The 22,894-nt window shown below is 44.4% G+C and overlaps 1 protein-coding gene across 1 annotated transcript; it reads right to left on the reverse strand.

Annotated features, from left to right (window-relative positions):
- Positions 1-931: 931 nt before the first annotated feature.
- RBP5 (retinol binding protein 5) lies at positions 932-12,145 on the reverse strand. Its single transcript, XM_083594178.1, has 4 exons — positions 11,789-12,145; positions 10,103-10,281; positions 4,359-4,460; positions 932-1,120 (listed from the first exon to the last, which is right to left on the reverse strand). The coding sequence occupies exons 1-4, from the start codon at positions 11,859-11,861 to the stop codon at positions 1,067-1,069; spliced, it is 408 nt and encodes a 135-aa protein (XP_083450304.1). The 5' UTR covers positions 11,862-12,145; the 3' UTR covers positions 932-1,066.
- Positions 12,146-22,894: the final 10,749 nt, after the last annotated feature.

Here is a 22,894-nt window from a genome sequence, read left to right on the forward strand (position 1 = left end):
ATAGCAATGTTGCAGCTGCTTTCTGCACATTATCGCCTGCTGTTTTTTTATACAACAAAGTTGGTTAGCAATTCTATTTTAAACCATTGCTTTCTATCTCTAACCTTGGACGTTGGGTAGCTGTAGGCTAGCTCCTACACCATGGGTAGGCAAACTAAGGCCTGGGGGCCTTCTAAATCCGGCCCGCGGATGGTCTGGGAATCAGTATGAGTAGAATGTGTCCTTTTATTTAAAATGCATCTCTGAGTTATTTGTGGGGCACAGGAACTCGTTCTTTTTTTCTTTCTTTCCAAAATATAGTCTGGCCCCCCACAAGGTCTGAGGGACAGTGGACCGGCCGCCTGCTGAAAAAGTTTGCTGACCCCTGTTCTACACAGACTCACAGTAGGCCTGGGTGATGTATGGATACATTGCCCAGGACCAGTCTGAGAGCCAGAGTGTGATGGCGTCTTCACCTGGCAATATATCACAGGTAGGGCTTGTCTATGCCTTACCTTCCTTCTCCTGTTGCTGCCAGCTTCCTCCCTGTGCCAGGTGCTGGTGGCAGAGGGAACTGTGTCAGTTTTACTCCAGTGCCTTGTGAGGCCAGGGCCAGTGCACCTTCCTTTTCACCATTGCGATGTATCACTATATCGCGATGTTTAGGTGATGATACATCGCAATGTTGAAAAGCTGATATTGTCGAGCCATAACTCACAAACCCTGCTCTGTCCACTAGCCTGGCAGGCCAGAGGCAATATCAGAGTTCAAGTCAGCCAAAACGCTCAGAGACTTTTCCCCGAGGGCAAAGTCTGTCATAGTGCAGGATGTGAACCCGAGGTATGGCGAGGACAGACTGGAAGGGGGAAGATGAACCTGCCTACGTATCTACGTTATTCAGTAACAAAAGCCAGCGCAGGCAGCAGTTAACAAAAACACATTAACACCAAGCTGTTGGTCATCTGTATTATTTTAATCCAAAAGAGAAGGTTCAGGACAAGGAATGAAAAGCTGATGGCTCGATTCTGGTCCCAGTTTGAGGCTCTAATGCTTGTTGCATCCAGAAGTTAGCGCTTGCTGCTAAGAATCATTTCACTTTCTGAAAAACCTGGACACAAACCACATCCTCTGCTGTCAAGCGCTAGGAGAGAGAGAGAAAGAAAGAGAGAAAAGAAAAAGAAAAAAAAAGGAGTGAGGGAAGAGACTCTTTGGGCCTGAGACCTTTGGAGCATTTTTCATTTGTGAAGCTTAAAACAGCTCATAACAGTAATGGAAAAACCCATTTCGGCTACCATGTACATCCAATTTCTCTTTTTTGTCCTGGATTGACAACACTCAAGTCACACAACATGACGCAAGCAGCGTCGAGACAGCAAATTTACGTGTAGGACCGCTGCTTGGGAGCGGGGAAGAATAATAGCAAGGTTCCAGGGCCTGCTTCTGAAATTAAAATACAGCGATTACTTGCAGTTTAAGAGCAATTGCTGTGCTGACTTTTGAATACTTTAATGTCTAAACCAATAATGACATGCATCTTGACATGCGGGGGGGGGGGGAGAGGGGCTGCTCAAATGGAGCTTCTGCTTCAACCATCTTGTGTGCAAACTCCGAGTGATAATCCATTGCCTGACCAGTGTTCTCTGTGTGGACATGGAAACATATCCTCTGGCAAAGAAGGGCCTCTCCAACCTCCTCTATGGACATGATCCACCCGGAATCTCTCCTGCACAAAAGTCGCTGAAAGAAACTGAAATCCCTCAACTGTACAGTAGTGGCAGCTCACATTCATTTTTCAATGGCATATATAAAAGAGCATCTCCTACAAGTTTACTCGTACACACAATCAGTTCTGTATCCCACCCTTAATAGCAACTCATGAGCTACTTGTTCTTAAAAACAGGAAGTTTTACTGCCTGGGATATACGGTTCACAAATTCTTTCTGTAGTATAGGAAGAGCCCATCCAGAAGCATTTTAACAGCCAAATGAAATTTGACCCTCCCCTTGCACTTGGGCAATTTGCTCTGCTTGGATCTCACAGACATTAATAGTTGCATGTCACCAAGGAAGAACAGCAAGCCAAAGTAAATCTGGCCATTGGAGGCTTTTTTGTATAAAGCATTTTAGCGGATAAAATTGTAGACATGCAATTCAAGCCGTTCACGTGAGTGAATAGACACGCACTTCCATCATTAGTGCTGTGGCTTCATTCTCCAAAGTTAATGTTACTCAGCTTAGTTTTTAAAAAAACACTGTATTTAGCTTATATGCAATAATAAGCTAACAGCAACAAGAAAAGTGCTTTGTGCCAGAACTGGCATTTTATTTTATTTTATTTTATTATCGTATAGTATCGTAGGCTTTAAGATGCTGGGGGGGGGGCTGCTAGGGGCGCCTTGGAAGATGGCCGACAATACCATCTCTCCGGCTCACACAAGGTAATTTAGGGGCTGGTTATGGGAGTATATCAGCCTCCCGTGATTTTCCCAGGGGATGGGAAGATGCTGCCTCGCCCGCGGATGCCCATAAATCACCCTCGAGTTCAAAAGAAGGAGGGGGTGGGGGCACTGGACGGAAAGCCCTCGAGCGAGTTCTGGATCTCCTGGACGCTTCTTCCAAGAGCGAAACTAGTTGCATTGCTTAAGATAAAATAATTGGAGAAAGTAAATGCACATGTTCCGAGTGAAGTAAGGATGTATTATCTGCTAATTAAATCTACCACTGAGAAGTCAAGAGCGATGGGATGGAATGAACAGAAGATTACATCAAAGAATGACAGCTATGCCGGTATGTTGAAATGGAACGGAAAGGAGGGGGGACTTTCTTTCTTTTTCATTATGATTTACCTAACAACCCCTCCCCTAGAAGAACCGTCACATGATTGACAGCAAGTGAGTTTGGAAATAAACTGTGTGGAAATAAAAATATTAACCAAAGGCTTTTTTTGTGGAAGATCTGGAAAGAACGAAAGGCTTTCCTGTGGCACAGTTATTTTGGGATCCGCCATTATGAGAGAGACTTTGTTGCGAGATTTACAGTCAAAGGGGGAGGCGAGCCACTGTTCTGCTATCATGTTTGGATTGTATATCTGAATGGGCAAAAACTCGCCTGGAAAGACTGATTTATGGTGCAACTGGTCTGGAAAAATTAAGGAGCAGACGCTTAGACTGTATTTCATTGGAACTGACGAAAATGGCGCCGGCCACTTGAACAGGACTTTTGGATCAGCGTGAGATGAATTACGGGAGAGCATTACAAAAGTTCACACAGAAACATAAATAATGCTTGCTTCAACTCGCCTGTGGATACAACTCGGAGGTTATTAAGAAGAAATACGATAACAATAAGGAGATGGGAAGATGGGACTTGTGAATATCAAAGCAGCAGAAATATGAGATGATTGGATCCTTACTGAACTCGAAGCATGGGTACCCCCAGCAAAAAAATTTAAAATTCGGTTAAATATTTGGAGTTTATGGTTTGTATTGATATAATTTGGTATAACTAATATGATATGATTGGTTTGTTAAATGGAAATTTAATTTAAAAATTTTTTTTAAAAAAATGCCACAACAGCTCGTTGTTTTTGTATTTAGCAGATGTCTTCTGATTTCAAGCATCTCTCTGAACACTTTGAATAAATTCATTTTGTAGCCTAACTCTTGAGAGCAAGGCAGATGTTTTTACTCCCTGTTAAATCATTTCACCTGTGCAACTTCATGGACCTGCAAGAGACTCTCCATGAATACAACAGGCATCTGCCGCTGAGCTTTTCCCCCAAGCCTCTGGTACAGTTATCCAGCACAGATGGCGGTCATCCCTTCATACTTGACGTAGCAGAGGGTGATGGCAGTGGGAGATGCCGTGAATTAATGGACGGCACAGAATGGCATGCCATGGACGCCTTCTGTGAATCACTGCTTCGCTCTCCCCTTGAAACAGCTTGCCAGCATTGTTGCATTGGCAGTTGTGTGGAGATCCTGCACAGGCCATGCACAGAGCTTGTGAGCAACACTAAAGCCGTTTTTTAAAAGAGTGTCATGCACAGAGGTGCTGTGTTTTGACTTAATCATTTCCCCGCTCCCTTACAGAAAGCCCCAGGAGCTGAGGTCAAATTCCAAGGAAGATGCAGGACAATGGGTGGCTCCCACTGAGCTCAGCCAAGTCAACTTTTGAACTCTTGGGAAAGGATGTTTTTGTCAAGGGGCCGTTGCCTCCATAGATGACAGGCATAACTCATGGGGCCTAGCTGTGGCTTTTCAGGACCGGAGCTATAGAAGGAGAGGGCTGGCCCATGCTAAGCTTCAGAAAACTCCCAGTTGCCTCGCTTAAAGGCTTCCTCTGTGCTTGGGGCAAGTTTCTCGGGCTGCCCTTCCTCACCAGATGCAGCTGGTCTCCTTCTAGCCAGTGTCTCCAGCCTCGATTTCGTTTCTCTCCTTTCTGTTCACACACCAACTGATCTCCATCCCAGAAGACGGTTGTCTGAAGGGGGGCGGGGGGCAAGAGAAAGCAGAGACGGCAATATCGTTAGCTAACAGAATACGCCTTCAATTCTAGGGTGGTGTAGAGCATGTGACAGATCCACTTTACTATAAAAAAACCACAGAGCCAGATAAACTGAATAGAAGTACAGTCGTACATTGGTTCTCGAATTTAATCCATTCTAGGAGCCCGTTCAACTCCTGAAATGGTTCAAAAGCCAAGGCACAGCTTCCAATTGGCTGCAGGAGCTTCCTGAAGCCACAGAAGCCCCATCAGACATTCGGCTTCCAAAAAACGTTCGCAAACCGGAACATTCACTTCCGGGTTTGCAACATTCGGGAGCCGATTTGTTCAATAACTAAGGCGTTCAACTACCAAGGTATGACTGTAGTAGGTAACAGGCTGATTTGCAGACCTCTGCCATGAACTCACTAGGGAGCTCCCAGTCCACAGTGTGGGGATAACACTGATATACCTTACAAGGTTGTTGTAATTGTTTCAGAATAACGAAGGAATCTCAACACTCAAGAGCACGGTAAATGCTGAGTAATATGGTCAAATCTTACCAATGTCTGTGGATTTTGCTTTCTGGAAAAGCCATTTGATCAAACAGGACACACACAAAAATAGAACAGGGTTGCTGTGGTCCTGAAATTGTCTAGAACCTACTGGAGAAAACAATATGTTCCACTTTTTAAATCCTGATAGCTAGATTATAGCCACAGCTTTTAGACAGCCCAGGAGTCTGGTGCTTTTATGGCCCAACTTGGAATCATTTCAGAATAAGGTCCTAAAGGCTATTTCAAGCATCCCAGGGTACCTTTGGTTTTTATTATGAACTGAAATGGGAGCCTGTCTTTTGCTTGTAAACCACCCTGGGAACTGCTTCGGCTGAATGATGGTATACAAATAGCCCCAAAGCAAACAAACAAACCACCATCTCTCTGATTATTGGTTAAAACTTATGCGTATGGCAGAAATAAACTTCCAAAGATATGACTTCCCAAATCTTTGCATTTTTTTCCTTTTTACCCAAGGCTGACCACTTGGTCTCCGGCAACAATTCAGTTGCTTTAATTCTATGGCTTTTTCTAGATTGTTTTCCTGAATTTGATGTGTCAATTGTTAAAATGGAATTTAAAAAGAGGATCAGAGTTCTCTTTGTTCAGTTTAATGTCTCTCTAACAGCAAATGTTAACATGGCTCCCCGGTACAAAATGATTAGGTTTCAGCATGGAGTTGAAATTTTATTATTTTAAATATAAGTTTATTGTTGTAGCCAAAGGCCATGGCAAACCTGCAGCAACAGTACCGATAGAACAATACGGGTCAAACATCCATAATTCAAGCCAACATCCATGATGTAAGAGAGACGTTGCCAAAGACACCAGCCAATTCAAATCCAGCTTGACTTCAAATTAAACCTCCGAGTCACCACAATTTACAATTTTATCTAACTCCTTTTTCCTTCCCCGCTCCTTTTTTTGCAGCCAGTACTTAAAGAGTCACTCTCTATTATGAAGCTATCATTGTCACTCAAAAGAAAACCAGACCATTTCTGACAAGGTGTGCTTGCTTGCTTGTGTGAACAAAAGTTTCAGAAAGTGATCTCTTGAGCCACAATATAAAGGGCGGGCTAACAGATTATGATGTCTTCCACCTGAGGATGACCACAAATACAAAGTTTGTCCATGTACGGGGACCTTGTGGCAGCCACCCAAGACTGAAGTGGGCATCACTTGGAAACACAGCTCAATAAAGGCATTTCTTAAGCAAGCCGGTGAGAGTTTGGTCAGATAACTAGGTCTAAAATGCTCTGTTCTTGAGTGTGGATGCCAAGGGGAAAATAGGGTATTTCTAATTAGTTTCAGGTCCCCTCTTGATTCGATTCAGAAGAGCCAATCCCTTAGTTAACACTTATTCAAGGTCAAAGCATAGCTCATTTCTGGAAAACAACAATAATCTAAAACATCTTGACAAGCTCAAAAAGCTTTTGAAATACTATTGTTACATTATGTGTTGCTTTGTGTTGTATTCTCTGTTTTATTGAACTTGTATGTAGCTATTTTACTGCATTTTAAATTAAAAGTAAAAAACAAAAATATTGACAAGCTGCTTTCCAGTGTTGGTTATCTCCTAATTCCATATAGCACAGAGCAGGAAAATGCTCAACAGGCATAGCAGCAATTTTTAAAATATACTTTAACTGAGCGAGTTCGCTCTTGCCTTAATTATTGGCCACCCAGATTCTGTATGAAGAAGAGTTACTGATCCAAAACTTTAATGGAATTCAAACCAGAGCCCCAGATTTCAATGCCATAGAGTATTTGAGTAAGCACTTTGCTACCAAATATCTTTCGGGCAGGTTGAATCAGCTGCCCATCCTTATCATGACAGAACTCCATCAATGCCCTATGTTTTTCTGTGCTTTGACTTTCACTGCCTCCGTACGGCGCTTCCAAGAGAGGATTTCAATAGAGTACACCCAAGTATCTGAATGAGCGCGTTTGTTGTATAGCCGGCTGATTTAACACCATCTATACCTTAGGGCTGTGTCTGCCAAAAATCACAACCCTACTGCTCACCTGAAAGGACCCAGCTATTGATTACAGGAAGGAGGGAGCTACTTTTGAGAAAGTGTCCAGATGTGCACTACAGAAGTCTTCTCACATTGCTAAGATTTCAGTTAATGCCCTCTCTTTTGCGCTAGGTGGGCTGCATTGCAACTTTCTTCCTGTATAATTTTGTGGCAAGGAAGGAGTAAAAGACAGAACAACTAAATACCGTATTTTTTGCTCTATAAGACTCACTTTTTCCCTCCTAAAAAGTAAGGGGAAATGTGTGTGCATCTTATGGAGCGAATGCAGGCTGCGCAGCTATCCCAGAAGCCAGAACAGCAAGAGGGATTGCTGCTTTCACTGCGCAGCGATCCCTCTTGCTGTTCTGGCTTCTGAGATTCAGAATATTTTTTTTCTTGTTTTCCTCCTCTAAAAACTAGGTGCGTCTTGTGGTCTGGTGCGTCTTATAGAGCGAAAAATAAGGCAAATGTTGGCTATTCCAGGACAGTGACTATTGCGTGAAGAGTAAGTCAGCAATAAAAAAATAAAATAGAAGCCAACAATTATTATTTTTCTTGCCAAGCTTTAAAATATCAAAGTAACATTATAGTAAGGGGTTAGCCTTACCAGAATAAAAAAATCAGACAGTTGCTTCAGGCAGCAGCTTCTGGCGAAGGGCAGTTTTCCTGCCTCTGCTATCAACCACATGCCCCCTCTTTTAAAAATAGTTCTTAATTTATAGCAGTGGGATGACTTTTTAAAAAAACAAAACAAAAACAAAACACAAATTATCCCAACCCACAATGACAATACAGTGGTAACTTGGTTGTCAAACTTAATCCATTCTGGGACTCCTGAAACTGTTCAAAAACCAAGGAACGGCTTCCGATTGGCTGCACAAGCTTCCTGCACTCAAGCAGAAGCCGTGTCGGAAATTTGGCTTCCAAAAAACGTTCGCAAACCGGAACACTCACTTCCAGGTTTGCGGCGTTTGGGAGCCAATTTGTTTGGGAGTCAAGCCATTCGGTAACCAAGGTACCACTGTATTCAATCAAGGGAGAGGCAATGCATGGTGATCTCCAGAAATGGAAGCAGTGACGGTGAGACAACCTGAAGTTGAGATATAACTGGTGGAGTACAGCTACCCCAACAACTGATTCCAGAAGGGCTATATTATTGTTTTATTCAGGTGTGAAAACAACCATGGCTAGTCTTAGGCAAAGAACTCTTGATAAGAAATTCTCCCATTAACCCCACAGATATCAAATGCAATTTTTAGCCACAATTCCAGGGTCTGGAGGCAGTATACATTTAGTAATAAAAGCAAATTAATACAGAGATCATTGATTGGCTTTGTCATAAACTTGTTAGACAGGCCACTCACTCTCAGATCCCCATCTGGGGATAATATGGGCCTGGCTTCTTGTTGTTTAGTCGTTTAGTCGTGTCCGACTCTTCGTGACCCCATGGACCAGAGCACGCCAGGCATGCTCTGCCTAGCTTCTAGTGCCATTAAAATTACCAAAAAGAAAGCCAGCAACCTTGAATGCTTGACAAACCCTTCATTAGCATTCAAAAAATATTTCTACTATTACTACTACTTCTTCTGCCCATGGCCTTTATTTTCAAAACCTTTATTTGAGGCTGTGCCTTCATTTTATTTGCTGTGCTTAGCCATTGATGGAGTGTTTGTCTATCCCTCATTTGTAAAACGGAGTTCTCCTAAAAGGGTGCAACATCTCTGGTAGCTACAAATGAAGTTGCCCTACTCCTAGACTGGAGCTGGTGTGAAGAAGAAGGTGTCACTACCCGAAGGAGTCTCAAAGCAGCTAACATTCTCCTTTCCCTTCCTCCCCCACAACAGACACTCTGTGAGGTGAGTGGGGCTGAGAGACTTCAGAGAAGTGTGACTGGCCCAAGGTCACCCAGCAGCTGCATGTGGAGGAGAGGAGACTCAAACCCGGTTCCCCAGATTACGAGTCTACCGCTCTTAACCACTACACCACACTGGTTCTCCAAAAATTTACACAATATACATACTGAGCTCCTAATAAAATACTGAATACTGAATACTGAGCTCCTAATAAAAGCCACCTTGGAAAGAGAGGGAGACTCTGAAAGATGTTTTTGTTCCAAACACATCCTTTCCCAAAACCAGGCTGCTGGTGTATCAGAAGCACAGCCCTAGTGAAACCATGACTCACAAAGATGAAAAGTGCCCACAAGAGGTCAACAAGTTTGTTTTGCTGCATGTATGCAGAGCAGACAGGCCCCGTCAAGCATCTGAGAGTACACTAGAGGTAGTGGTTGTGCTACAAGTCGTGCAGGCTTGACATGGAGCCTAGTTTGGGCAACAAATAAGATTCAGTTGGCACAAGCAACTCACGTGAGTTCAGTTGTCTCCTTGTGTGAACAGTGCAACAGAGGAGATGTTATGAGTAGGCATTTCTGCACCCAGTGCATAGTGATGAATATTACGCCTTCCATATGTGTGTGTGTGTGTGTGTGTGTGCTTGTGTGTGTGTGTGTTTTGTTTAACTCCTTTCCATGTGCGTAGGTTGCTCTACTGACTGGTTTTATTTGCACAAATGTGCTTCTTTCTGCTTGTCAGGTGAACAGAAAGTTTGACAACACTGCTGAGCCAGCACAACCAGAGGCAGAGCAAGCAGGTTGGGCGCCTGGGGCAGCGGGTGTGCCCTGCGCCCGGGGACGGGGTCAGCCGCCCGTGGGGTGGGGCAAGCTGGGGCAGGATGCTCTGCCAGGCAGACAGTTTGGAGCAGCGCGGAGCCTGTGGGCACCCAAGCCACCACGTCACTCCCAGGAGAGATGCCTGGCTCGGGCGCACTGCAGGCCCTGCGGTGAGTGCCGCCTGGCATTTTGTCACCCCCCTCAGTGGTGACACCTGGGGCGGCCTGCACCCACCACACACCCGTTCCTCCGCCCCTGAGCACAACTCAAGGCCAAGAATCAATGTGTGTGAAACCATGTTGACACTATAACTCTCCTCTTGCAATCTCTCTCATGGATGGCCACCGAATGGGTCTGTTCCCACAGTCCAAGGGCAGACAAGCTTCCACTTATTACCTGGCACTTGCGTCCATCCACTGGTCCCAAGTCCTCTTCAAACTCAACCCCAAGGTCAAAGTCCATGATGTAATTCCGAAGCGAAGTCAACGTGCGGATGGTCATGTGGTTTCCGTTGTGGATGATCTCCTTCTCTGGCTTCAAGAGGCAAACCAGCTTCCTTAGAGCGACATTGATGTCTAACATACGACAGCGTGAGAAAATAAGTTGGATAGATCAGGGCAGTGTGTGTGCATGCAATTGTGATGCAGAAGGAGAAGTACAGTTGTACTTTGGTTCTCGAACAGAATGCATTCTGGGAAGGCGTGGCTTCCGATTGGCTGCAGGAGCATCCTGCAGTCAATTGGAAGCTGCGCCAGACATTTGACTTCTGAAAGTCGTTCGAAAACAGGAACACGCACTTCCAGGTTTCGATCGTCCGGAGCCAATTTGTTCAGAAGACAAGGTGTTTGAGATCCGAGGTATGACTGTAACAGCTTAGTACAGTGGTACCTTGGGTTACATACACTTCAGGTTGCAGACTCCGCTAACCCAGAAATAGTACCTCAGGTTAAGAACTTTACCTCAGGATGAGAACAGAAATCACGCCGCCGCGGCACAGCGACAGCAGGAGGTCCCATTAGCTAAATTGGTACCTCAGGTTAAGAACAGTTTCAGGTTAAGAACAGACCTCCAGAACGAATTAAGTTCTTAACCCGAGGTACCACTGTATACAGAAACAGCAATGGCCTTTCTTGTTACTTAGCCCTTGCTGTGGAAAAGTTCTCCAGTGTTGAAGCCTCCTTGCCCAACCCTTAGTAAGGAAGGAATCATCAAATCATAGAGCTGGAAGGGACCACGAGGGTCATCTAGTCCAACCCCTGCAATGCAGGGATCTTTCGCCCAACGTGGGGCTCGAACCCATGACTGTGAGAATAAGAGTCTCATGCTCTCCTGACTGAGCTATCAGGAGGATAGACACAAGAACACATCCGTCTCAGGCATGTATATTGAAACTTACACCCCGTCTTCCCTCCCCAGATGCAGCCAACATAGTAAACTCAAGTAAAAATGCAATTAAATATAGCATTTAAAAAACAATTATTTTAATATCTGTGCATTCTTTCCCGCACCTAGAAAATTAGACCCTGGCTAAGAAACTGAGCTACATCTCAGGAAGTCCGTATTTGAATCTCATTCATTCCACAAACGCACTCTCCTATTTGCAATACAGTGGTTAATAATACAGACCTACCTTACAGACCTGTGGTAAGGATTGCCAAGTTGGTAGCCAGTGGCTAGACCCTTCAAAATTACCACATAAATGCTAAGTTGCTTTGGTCTCAGATGCCAAGATCTTGAAAAAGCATCACTGAAGAAGAAGGGACCCAGGTCCTAATGCAAGAATGTGCGGGGCCCAGCTGCAGGATCTCATGTGGGGCCCCCAAGGCACTCTGCACATGCTCCAGTTAATGTTTTTATATATGTTCCAGATCTTCAAGTTAGGACTTCGTGGGGGTTTGGGGGTGAATATTAAGCATTGCATCAAATTCATTCTCAGAGTTTGTGGGGTTGGTGTGAAAGGGGGAATGAGTGTGTGTGAGAGAATAACAGAATCCCGGAATGATGGACCCCTCCCATGGTCATCTAGTCCAACCCCTTACAATGCAAGGAGAGAGAGAGAGAGAGAGAGAGAGAGGCGCTTACCTAAGGCACGAAGGTAGTTTTCCATGTTGTCCTGGGAGACGAATCGGTAGTAGCCGGTGAGATTAGGATGCATCGGAAGGCAGGAGCAGGAACGGAAGAGAGAAAGAACAGCAGCTGGGGAGAGAGAGAGAGAAGAGCGCCAAGCTGCACGTGTGAACACGACAAGAGCGCAGACCCGGAGGAAAGAAAAGCCTCTTCTCCGGCTTCTCGCCCCACCGAGCCGTCTGCTGACTTTGCCGGATGCCTTAAGCCGCCGGGTCTGTCTCTCCGCCTTCCTCGCTTGCCCTTCTCCGCCTCGGCTTATATAGCGCCGCTGCGCTCCCAAATCTCGCCGCCGTAAGAGTCGCTTCGCCCCGGCCCCCGGGAGGGGGGGACGCGGCGGGGGAGGAGCCGGGAAGACAGCCTCCCTCCCCCTTTCTCCTTCTTCTTCTTCCTTTCTTCTTCCGATTAAGACTTTAAAACACACACACACAGCGCTGAAAGAAAAGAGGAAAAACTTTAAAGGGACAGCTCGACTTTGCGCTGCTCCAGGAATGATGCGCAACGACTGTCAAGTTTCCAATGGCTTGAAACAGGGCCAGCATCCTTGGGATCATCTCTCACACAGCAGCCCCGAGGATCCTGCAAACTCCAGAAACCTGGTTTGCCCTAAAACAACTTATTTCTCTCGGGGCCACACTTTCAAAATACAAATTGTAACAACTTTTTACTGACAAAAAATACATTTGGAAACAAACAGGAACAACTCCTGGCAGTGCTTGATTTGTAACCTAGAATGCAACTACTTTGTAATATGATCACAGGATCATAAAGCAACGCAGCTACATAAGAACATGAACCGTTCCTAAAATATAATGATAAACAAGCCTCTTATATATGTACCATAAGCATGTATACAATTCAGTGAGAGGTGTGAGCTTGCTTTTGCCAGGCGATCTCATTTATATGAGGTCTGATTTGAGACCAACTCTCATCTCCCCATCGACACAAAGAAGCCTTTCCCTTTTCTGATGTTTCATGTTTGTCAGAGTTGAAAATCCCTGCTCACAGCAATACGTCGCGGAGAATATTGTAGAAGAATAAAGGTAAAGGTACCCCTGACCATTGGGTCCAGTCGCGAACGACTCCGGGGTTGCTGCGCTCATCTCGCTTTACTGGCCGAGGGAGCCGGCGTACAGCATGTGGCCAGCACGACTAAGCCACTTCTGGAGAACCAGACCAGCGCACAGAAACGCCGTTTACCTTCCCGCCAGAGCGGTACCTATTTATCTACTTGCACTTGACGTGCTTTCGAACTGCTAGGTGAGCAGGAGCTGGGACCGAGCAACGGGAGCTCACCCCGTCACAGGGATTTGAACCGCCAACCTTCCGATCGGCAAGCCCTAGGCTCACTGTAGAAGAAGAAGAAGAAGAGTTTGGATTTGATATCCCGCCTTTCACTCCCCTTCAGGAGTCTCAAAGCGGCTAACATTCTCCTTTCCCTTCCTCCCCCACAACAAACACTCTGTGGGGTGAGTGGGGCTGAGAGACTTCAAAGAAGTGTGACTGGCCCAAGGTCACCCGGCAGCTGCATGTGGAGGAGCGGAGACGCGAACCCGGTTCCCCAGATTAGGAGTCTACCGCTCTTAACCACTACACCACACTGGCTCTCTGTAGAAGAATAGCTAATACTTTTGAAGAGAGAGGGGTGTAGATACTGCTTCCGGTTGTATATTGTAGCAGGAACCCCCCCCCACCCCAATCATTCTGTTTGTACAAACTTCACACACACACACACTCACACACTACATTCGCCACATTTCTGTTATAAATTCATGGAAAATCAACCATACATCGGATTTGCACTGTTCCATTTTATTTTACTCCATATGACAAGAACTATCAAAGGGGGGTGCCTTGGTCCTGGTCAGCCATAATCCCTTCACCGTCTCAGCACATCCACAGGAGCCCTGCCCAATTGCTATGCCAACCCTGATGATCCCAGACAGAAGACAATCAAGATCACAAAGAACTTGCATATGGGAGTGGATTCAGCATGGACTGAAACAAAGGACAATGATCAGATCTTCCCTCTGGGGGCAGGAAACTGCAAACTCCCCTTTGTCTCCTGGAAGTGACTCATGGGGAGGGGGGAAAGGAGGAACTAGCCAGGTGACAAGACACTCAGGTTACCACCAACTCCTCCCTCAACCCCTCCTTTCTGTAATGTATGCATGATGTTTCTGGGGGTGGGCTTGACCTAGAGGAGGGGAATTTCAAAAAGTTTTATAAGACCTTGCACACTATTTTTCTGGGTCTTTCCTCTCTCTTGCAAGTGAGGGGAACACCCTGTTGCAACAGTTCAATAAAGGCCAAGCCTACAGGCTGCTGTTTTGCTCCAAGTTATCCTGGTTGGTGTCTTTACTTTTTGTCCAAGGGAGCCCTCGGATATTTCCGGCAACAGTTTGGCGACCATGCTCAGGGACACTTGGTTCTCCTGCGAAGGTGAGGAGGGAGATAGAGGGGATCGGGCGCCACTGGGCAACCTTAGCCCAGGGATCCTTCTTCCTCTCCCTGCCTCCTCTTTGTGGGCGGTAATCAATCGTCACCAAAAGCCCAGCCAGGGGGAGCAAAGGCAAGGTCAAGCCGGCTAAAGGGAAAGGATCCCGGGATCTGCGGGGGACATCTTCGAATGTGAGTATGGTTTGAAGTAAATACATTGGGAGGGGGGTGGAAGAAGCAGCGTCCCCACGACAGCCAGACTTTCCTTCTTTCATTTCTGACGATTACCCCTCGGAGTCGTCCGGGTACGTCTTAAACTCTCCCCTTTTCTCCCCCGATTTTCCCCCTCGGAGTGTGGCCAGGGAGATCGCGGAACTTTACTGTCAGACGATTACCCCTCGGAGTCGTCCGGGTACGTCTAAAACTTTCCCTTTTCTCCCCCAATTTCTTTTTCGGAACGTGGCCGGGAAATTGTGGTACTTTTACTGTTTTCCGGCGTTACCTCTCGGAGTCGTCCAGGGACGTCTTATTCTGTCCCCTTTTCTCCCCCGTTTTCCGTCTTGGAATTGAGTCCGGGAAAGCGTGGCTCTTTACTGTTTTCTCTGACGTCCCTCTCTCGGAGTCGTCCAGAGGCGTCTTTTCAAAAGTATTTAACGCAAGGTCATTTGCTTCCTTTCAAACCTTGGGTGTTTTCTCGGACCCCGATCTGGCACGGCATTGCGCAGGCGTTCAGTAGGGGTCCGAACTTAGTCTCAAAGGCTAGGCAGGAGGCTGTCGTGGGTGGTAGAGGGGGAATTGGGGCCCCACACTAGGACTAGTTGTGTAAGCAGTACTGAGGCAGAATTTCAGGATCCGTGGTTGTGTAGCGGGTAGAGAGAGAGACCTGTGGTTTTAAGGCTGATGTTTGAGGTTTTATAGATGATAAGTTATTTGCGGTTCGTTGATAGGCAGGAATTGAGTTAAAGAGATAATCAAAGGTACCTTAAATACTGAAAGAATATTATTTTCTTCTTTCTACCCTTTCCCCCCTCTTTGTCTTCCCCCTTGTGTGTCCATTCTTTCTGTCCTTTTCTGTCCTTTATACTAGAGGGAAATGGGAGCTCACTAAAACACCCTAGCTGGACTCCTCCTGGCAACAAAGCTTCCATGAAGCCTTTTTGCGCCAGAGAGGATTCTAATACACCCCTCCAGCTTGTCATCTCCAGTTGGAAAAATAAAATAAAATAAAGGGGCAAAATGGTCTTTCAAGTACAAAGTACGAGACCGTTGTAACTTTTAGTGGGTAGCTTAGGCCCACCACCTGGGCCACCTCAGGGATCCTTCAACACAATCAGGGTGTGAACCCTTAGGGAGAGCTGAACATATCAAATTTGTGTTGTTAAACTATAACCTAAAGCTAAACATGAAACCGTAAACTTAATGGTGCTCAGAAGGCAGTAGATATAATAACAGCCCAGCCTGAGAGCCCACACATTAGAGAACTTAGTTTCTTTAAAAAAAAAAAAAAATGAATAAGAGATGTACTCAAAGATCTAGAAATATTTAAAGGGTTTGTGTTTACATTGGCTTCGGCATCCACAGACTGTTCTTAAATGCACATAGTTTTTAAAATTGCAAGCTTGCTTCAAAATTTTAAATCTAAGGAAGCCATGTTGGGCCTTGTCAACCTGAAACAAGACAAAATGGAGAATGAAGTATGCAAATGTTTGTTCTTTGAGAGAAGCTCTAAAAGAGAGTTTTCCTCCCAAGTGGTAAAATCCTGTATACGTGCTACTTGTGTTCTGGAAGGAGGATTACCCCACCTCCTTCCTCTAGTTTAAGTGAGGAGGGTGATTTTAAGTCTAATGGTAAATGATGTTTTGTTGTAACTTTTGAGTTTGTGAGTACACCTGTGTTCCAGTCTATTTTGGAATGTGAAGTTAACCTAATGTTTCTGCTGCAAAAGCCTAGTTGAGCACAATTGCTCTCTCAAGCTAAAATGCAGTGTATGTATTTCATCAAGCATATGCCTATGAAAGTATGGTGTTCCTTCTAAGAAAAATATGTGAGTCCAGTTTTAACTTTGATTTGGTTGGACAGAAGAGTTATTGTAAGGCTCCTGATATCAGTCTCTATAAGACTTCCTGGCCTCTTTTCTCAGAAAATGCCCCCCCTTGTTCCATTCTGTCTCTCTCAGTTTTTTTCTCCCTTCTTACTTCTGTGCCAGGTAAATTTACTCCCGAGTAAGCTTCCTTTAAAGGAAACTGCAAAGGGGGGGGGGCAATCTTTCCTAAGGTACCCTGCATCTCACTTTCCTATGTGTGGTTATTTAAAAAAAAAAAATAAAAAAAATCTAAATTAGGCTTACTATTCCTCTGCAAGTTCAGAAAAAAAAAATTGTTCACTTTTGTATTCCCTTTAAATCCAATCTATGGCTGTTTTAACTATGCTTAATAAAAGATCCTCTCCCTATCTTAGAGGAAAAAAAAACTGTTCACTTCAATCTTCCTTTAAATATCATTTCACTAGGAACTTGCATTCTTTAGTCTAAGGAAGTAAACTCCCTCAAGCTATCTCAAGATCTGCTAAAAGGGTTCTGTGTAAAGTTGGGTACTTTTATTTTCCTCTTCATTAGTACATGATAGGAGCATAGATGTTTCCTTTCTCAGTTGTAAATCTGTACTTAAATGGGTATGTCTCTTTGATAGTACAAATCTTGCTGTGAAATCTTGCTGTGAACCCTATATTTTGGAGGGTTGGACTAGATGACCCCAGGGTCTCTTTCAACTCTCCCAATTTGTGGCTGTGTGGAAGGGACATGTGTCTGCAAGCATTGGAGGGTAATTCTTAAATTCTGGTGTGGTGATGTAGTTGAAATTCAGCCTAGCTTTGCTCTTTAGTTTTAAAAGGTGAGAGGTGAAGCCTTGATGGTTTTGAAGCACAACTGGTAATATCAAGCATTTGAGTGATTAAAGTGTTTATCATTTTGTCTACTATTTAAAAATCAGACTTCAAAGTCAATTCAAAGTTTAAGCACATAAAAATACATATGCGCCTTGACCAATCCTGTAAATAAAGGGCAGAAAAAAATATATATATATTTTGTCTGCAAATGGTAAGGCTGAAATGACTGAGAATATTAAAAAATAAATAAATAAAATAAATCCTATGAATTTTGACTCTCTGGCCATTTTCCCCCATATATAAGGGCGTGGCATTGTTCCGCGAATGGCCAGAGGGATATTAGCCCTTTCCTGTACATAAAGGAAGCAGTCCCTTTGCTTGGGCTACAATTGCTAGCTTTGGTGAATACTTGAATTGCTGAGTTTCTCTTTTTTGTTTTAAAATCTAACCCTATTTTAAAATCTACTCCTTACCCTCACCTTCCCTTATTCAAATGGTAATTTAGCCAAAAGATTCAACATTTTCAATAGTATAAAAGGTTTACTGAGACATGAACTCTGTACATGCACAGAGGCTAGATCAGCTTAAAAAAAAAAACACACACACACACACACACACAAAAGAGAGAGAGGAAGAAGGGGGGAACTGTAAGGGGGAAGAGGAGGTTTCGAGAGCTTGGGCTGCAGGGAGAAACTTATCCAAATTTCCTTATGTAAAACTTGGAACCATTGAGGGAAATTACCCTTAATGTGTCTTTTGCCCCAGGGGCTACGGAAGACAAAAGGGTAAAAAACAAACAAAAACAACAACAACAACAACAACAACAAAACAAAAACCTAGCCCATCAAAAGTCAAGAGCTTTCCAGGTTCCAAATCTTAACATGCCAAATTCTTTTCACAGGTAAACATCAAAACGCTCCCACTGTGAGTTCCACTCTTGACTAGTCCCCCCCCCACAGGATTTAACTTTTACAACAGGCTTTGTGTGCATTATAGGAACAGCATTCCTGACAGAGATTTTCAAAGAAAGAAAGAAAAAATTTTGTTTCCCCCTTTAAAACAGGATACGTGAACTCGGACCCACATAAGCAAAAAGTTTAATAACTTGCCAATTGTGTTCAAATTAACAAAGGTTTTGTCCCTTCGTTTCTTCCACAGCCAAACTAAGTGAAGGAAAGCAAACAAACTTGGCAGATAATAACAGTAATTATATGGAAATGTGATAATAATATTGGAATGAATAAAATGCTTAATCCGCTAAGATTTTTATTATTTGCAGCTTCCCACGTAAATTGAAGGACATCCTTTTTTGCCTTTTTGCCCCTTCTAACTCTGTCTTTAAGTCCTGCCCCTTACAGGATATCACTTCTACAGATGTGTTACTACAGATCCAATGAAAAGCTTCGCCACCACAAGACTATTACCTGCAGCAACAACAACAGACACCAAAGTTTTCAAAGTGGCCACAGCAAATCCTTTCAAAGGGGAAGTGGGGCTGACAAAGGGGGGTGGAGTAGAATTCTAAGGACATCTTCTCACTTTTGAACCTCAAGACTGTGCTCCAGGATTCTAAAGATACATACATAAAATATCACAATTGTCTCAAGATATGCAACTGATACTTAATTAGTTTGTTTTGTATTATGTGTTATTATGTAGGAATGTTGAAATGTGTCTGACAAGTGTGTTATTTCCACAAATGGGAAGGGGGGGGCTATTTTTGTGGCTATTTTTGTGTGTAATTGTTTTTATGTTTAATGTCTTATTCCTTACAACCCAGTGGAGGATTCTCATACATTTTATGCTTTTTAACAGACCAGGCTATTATGTAGTCCAATGTTTAGAACTAGATAAATTTATAACCACATTTAGTTGTTTCACCTGGCACTCTGCCAACTTCCCTACCCATTTTAAAATGTGCCAAAAAACTCGCTTAACCAAAGAGAAGCTGATAAGATACATGAAAGTGCATATGCTTTGGTTTAGCAGGAATAATCCCTTATAGAGTTAAATTGACTTATTTGGACAAATGCCCTTTAACAGATTGGTTTGAGAAGTTGGGAACCATGGGGCAAGATAAATTCAAATTGGACTCATTTTGAATTGGGCAAGTGTATCCAGGCTGCAATTAGCTTTTTGGTCCTTAAATTGCAAGTGAGCAACTTCCCATGACTGCAAGACCAGAGCCTATAATAATAAAATCCCATAGAATGGCCAAGGCAAGGACATTTCCCTCATGACGTGCCCAAACCTGTGCCAGCTGGGGTGAGTGCCAGGCAACATGGTTAATATGAAAGCCCTAAGTGGATTCACCAGGGATTGCCACTACTGTGACACCAGGCCGGTGTGAGACCACAGAAGAGCTACCTTGACACCTGAGAACACAAAAATGGCGGGGGACAAAGCAAACTGCATTTTTCAGTCATTAGTGGACCTTCCTGCTAAATGTAAAGCATACGCCACTATTGAGAAAATATTTCTTCCAAGGTACTAGAGTGCCACAAGTAACTGAACAACAAAATATTAATTTTACGTGATATCCTAAGTCTAATTATGTGCACTGTTACACCATTATATTTCTATGCAAATGTCCTTAAGAAGCATGACATCCGAGTCCCTTTCAGGTACACATGGAGACACGCATCTGGGACGGAGAATAGCAGGTTAATAATTACCACCTTAAATTGTGCGGAGAAAAGGATTGCAAAGTAGCCACCTTTGCAATCTTATCTCCGAAGGGGGGAACTGTAGCAGGAACCCCCCCACCCCAATCATTCTGTTTGTACAAACTTCACACACACACACACTCACACACTACATTCGCCACATTTCTGTTATAAATTCATGGAAAATCAACCATACATCGGATTTGCACTGTTCCATTTTATTTTACTCCATATGACAAGAACTATCAAAGGGGGGTGCCTTGGTCCTGGTCAGCCATAATCCCTTCACCGTCTCAGCACATCCACAGGAGCCCTGCCCAGTTGCTATGCCAACCCTGATGATCCCAGACAGAAGACAATCAAGATCACAAAGAACTTGCATATGGGAGTGGATTCAGCATGGACTGAAACAAAGGACAATGATCAGATCTTCCCTCTGGGGGCAGGAAACTGCAAACTCCCCTTTGTCTCCTGGAAGTGACTCATGGGGAGGGGGGAAAGGAGGAACTAGCCAGGTGACAAGACACTCAGGTTACCACCAACTCCTCCCTCAACCCCTCCTTTCTGTAATGTATGCATGATGTTTCTGGGGGTGGGCTTGACCTAGAGGAGGGGAATTTCAAAAAGTTTTATAAGACCTTGCACACTATTTTTCTGGGTCTTTCCTCTCTCTTGCAAGTGAGGGGAACACCCTGTTGCAACAGTTCAATAAAGGCCAAGCCTACAGGCTGCTGTTTTGCTCCAAGTTATCCTGGTTGGTGTCTTTACTTTTTGTCCAAGGGAGCCCTCGGATATTTCCGGCAACAATATATATATTTTAAATATTTTGATACTATACAATACTGCACTGAAATGTTCAAATGTTTCTTTGATTGCCCTTGAATCTTCCCACAACCCTTACCATCTTCTCCTGCCATGCCAGTGTGCTGTGCCACACACACCTTTTGAGAACCACTGACCTAAAGCAAATTGCATGGGACCAAGGGTTTCTCAGCTCAGAATCATGCAGTCCAGTGGTTTTGTTGTTGTTGTTTAGTTGCCTTAGTTGTTTCGACTCTCTGTGACCCCATGAAACAGAGCATGCCTTGGAAACTCTCCCTTTCTTCTCAAAGCTTCTCCTTCCCCGTAGAATTCAAGGGGACTTTTCACCTAACTAAGGGCCTATAATGTGGAAAGCAGGTAGCGCTGTGGTGTAAACCACAGAGCCTAGGGCTTGCCGATCAGAAGGTCGGCGGTTCGAATCCCTGCAACAGGGTGAGCTCCCATTGTTCGGTCCCAGCCCTGCCACCTAGCAGTTCGAAAGCACATCGAAGTGCAAGTAGATAAATAGGTGGCGGGAAGGTAAACGGCATTTCTGTGCGCTGCTCTGGTTCGCCAGAAGCGGCTTAGTCATGCTGGCCACATGACCTGGAAGCTGTATGCCGGCTCCCTCAGCCAGTAAACCGAGATGAGCGCCACAACCCCAGAGTCATTCATGACTGGACCTAATGGTCAGGGGTACCTTTACCTTTACCTTTAAGGGCCTATAGGAAGGGCAAGGACAGATGTTGTTGGAGTCCAGCACTCAGCTGTCCCAGCTGCCATGGACAAAGGTCAAGGATTGTGGGAGTTGTGGTTCAAGGGCATTGGGGGGCGCACAAGACAAGCCCCCATCCTTGGCCTGCAGGATTGCCTGCCTTGTTGCTTGCTTTGCCTGCTTTGCCCGGTCTGGCCACTGCAAAGTTAATACAGCTGGTTCCCCAGTGTTTTAATACCAAAAAGAGAGACACCAACACTCAGTCCTCCTTGGAAGTTCCAATCCATCCTTCGCTGTAAATTCCAGATGTGCGGTGGAAGGAGTTAGGATTAGCCATCTTGAGGGGGAAACCCCTCTGTCTGCACATATCAAGACACAGCTCTCCAATGTTTCTGAAGGTGTCTGGGCTCAGCCTTGCATGTCTCAAAGCTGCATGTAGTGTTTTTGCATTTTGGAAGCACTTCACTAGCACTAGCCCAGTTGTTGGCACCTGTCTGTCTCAATAGACTATGCTGTGCGCCTCCAGGGGTGGAGTCAAACTGCTGCATTAGCAGCACCAAAGTGACCTCTCTGGGGCACAAGCAGAGTGTATGGAGGTGTGTGTGTGTGTGTGTGTGTGTGTGTGTATACACACACACACACACACACACACACACACACACACACACATATATATATCCATTACACTGTGTCACATTCATTGAATATAACCGTACATTCAATCGCTGACTTCCCTTACCCCCTTCCATGGTTCCATTTATTTGTCCATTAAAACCACATATTTTAATTTCTCCATATATTCATATTTCTCCCTTCCCCTTATATCTTCTATACTTTTGAACTGCTGAATTTACACTAACCCTGCTGACGCTTTACCTATTTAACGTAAGTCTTCAGATATTCTCCAGACATTTTCCACTCTTCCTTAAATACTCCCTGATCTCTTACTCTACTAGTTAAATTTGCTAATTCTACATATTCCATTAATTTCATCTTCCACTCTGTTGGTATTACTCTCTCTTTCCATTTCTGAGCACATACCATTCGGGCTGTCATAATCGCACAGAGAAATAAATTCCTTTGATCTGTGGGGACCTGCATTCCAAATATTCCTAACGAAGAGGTTTCTGATCTTTTTATAAAAGTTTTCTTGAACATTTTTTCCCCATTTCATTATATATCATCTCCCAGAAATGCTTCACAAATTTACATGTCCACCACAGTGTGTATGGAGGTCCTAGGCTGCCCAGGCAACTAGACCCCCCTTCTCAGCCTCTCTGTTGTGGCCCAAAGGAAAGCACAGCAATACATTTGGCATCAGCTTGGCTGCAGGAGTTGCTGGAAGAAGGAGCACAAGGCGCCATCTAACCATCTTAGGGACTCCACTCTGAATTCGTGTAGGATTTAGGAAGAATGGCAGATGAAGGTGATGGATTACATGGAACTGGCGGAAATGACTGGCAGAATCCGAGACCAGGGAGAAGAGTCGGTAGAAGAAGGTTGGAAGAAATTTAAAGACTATCTACAGAAACATTGTAAAATTAAGGAATGTTAGAAGGA

The sequence above is a fragment of the Podarcis filfolensis genome (genome assembly GCF_964270895.1).
Source record: "Podarcis filfolensis genome assembly, chromosome: 17".
NCBI lineage: Eukaryota > Metazoa > Chordata > Lepidosauria > Squamata > Lacertidae > Podarcis > Podarcis filfolensis.

Excerpts from the sequence above, each read along its gene's own strand:
- RBP5 (XM_083594178.1), bottom strand. The coding sequence starts at position 11,861 with ATGCATCCTAATCTCACCGGCTACTACCGATTCGTCTCCCAGGACAAC. Across the intron at positions 10,282-11,788 it reads AAACTACCTTCGTGCCTTAG|ACATCAATGTCGCTCTAAGG; the intron begins GTAAGCGCCTCT and ends GTCGTATGTTAG. Across the intron at positions 4,461-10,102 it reads TGGATGGACGCAAGTGCCAG|ACAACCGTCTTCTGGGATGG; the intron begins GTAATAAGTGGA and ends GCCCCCCTTCAG.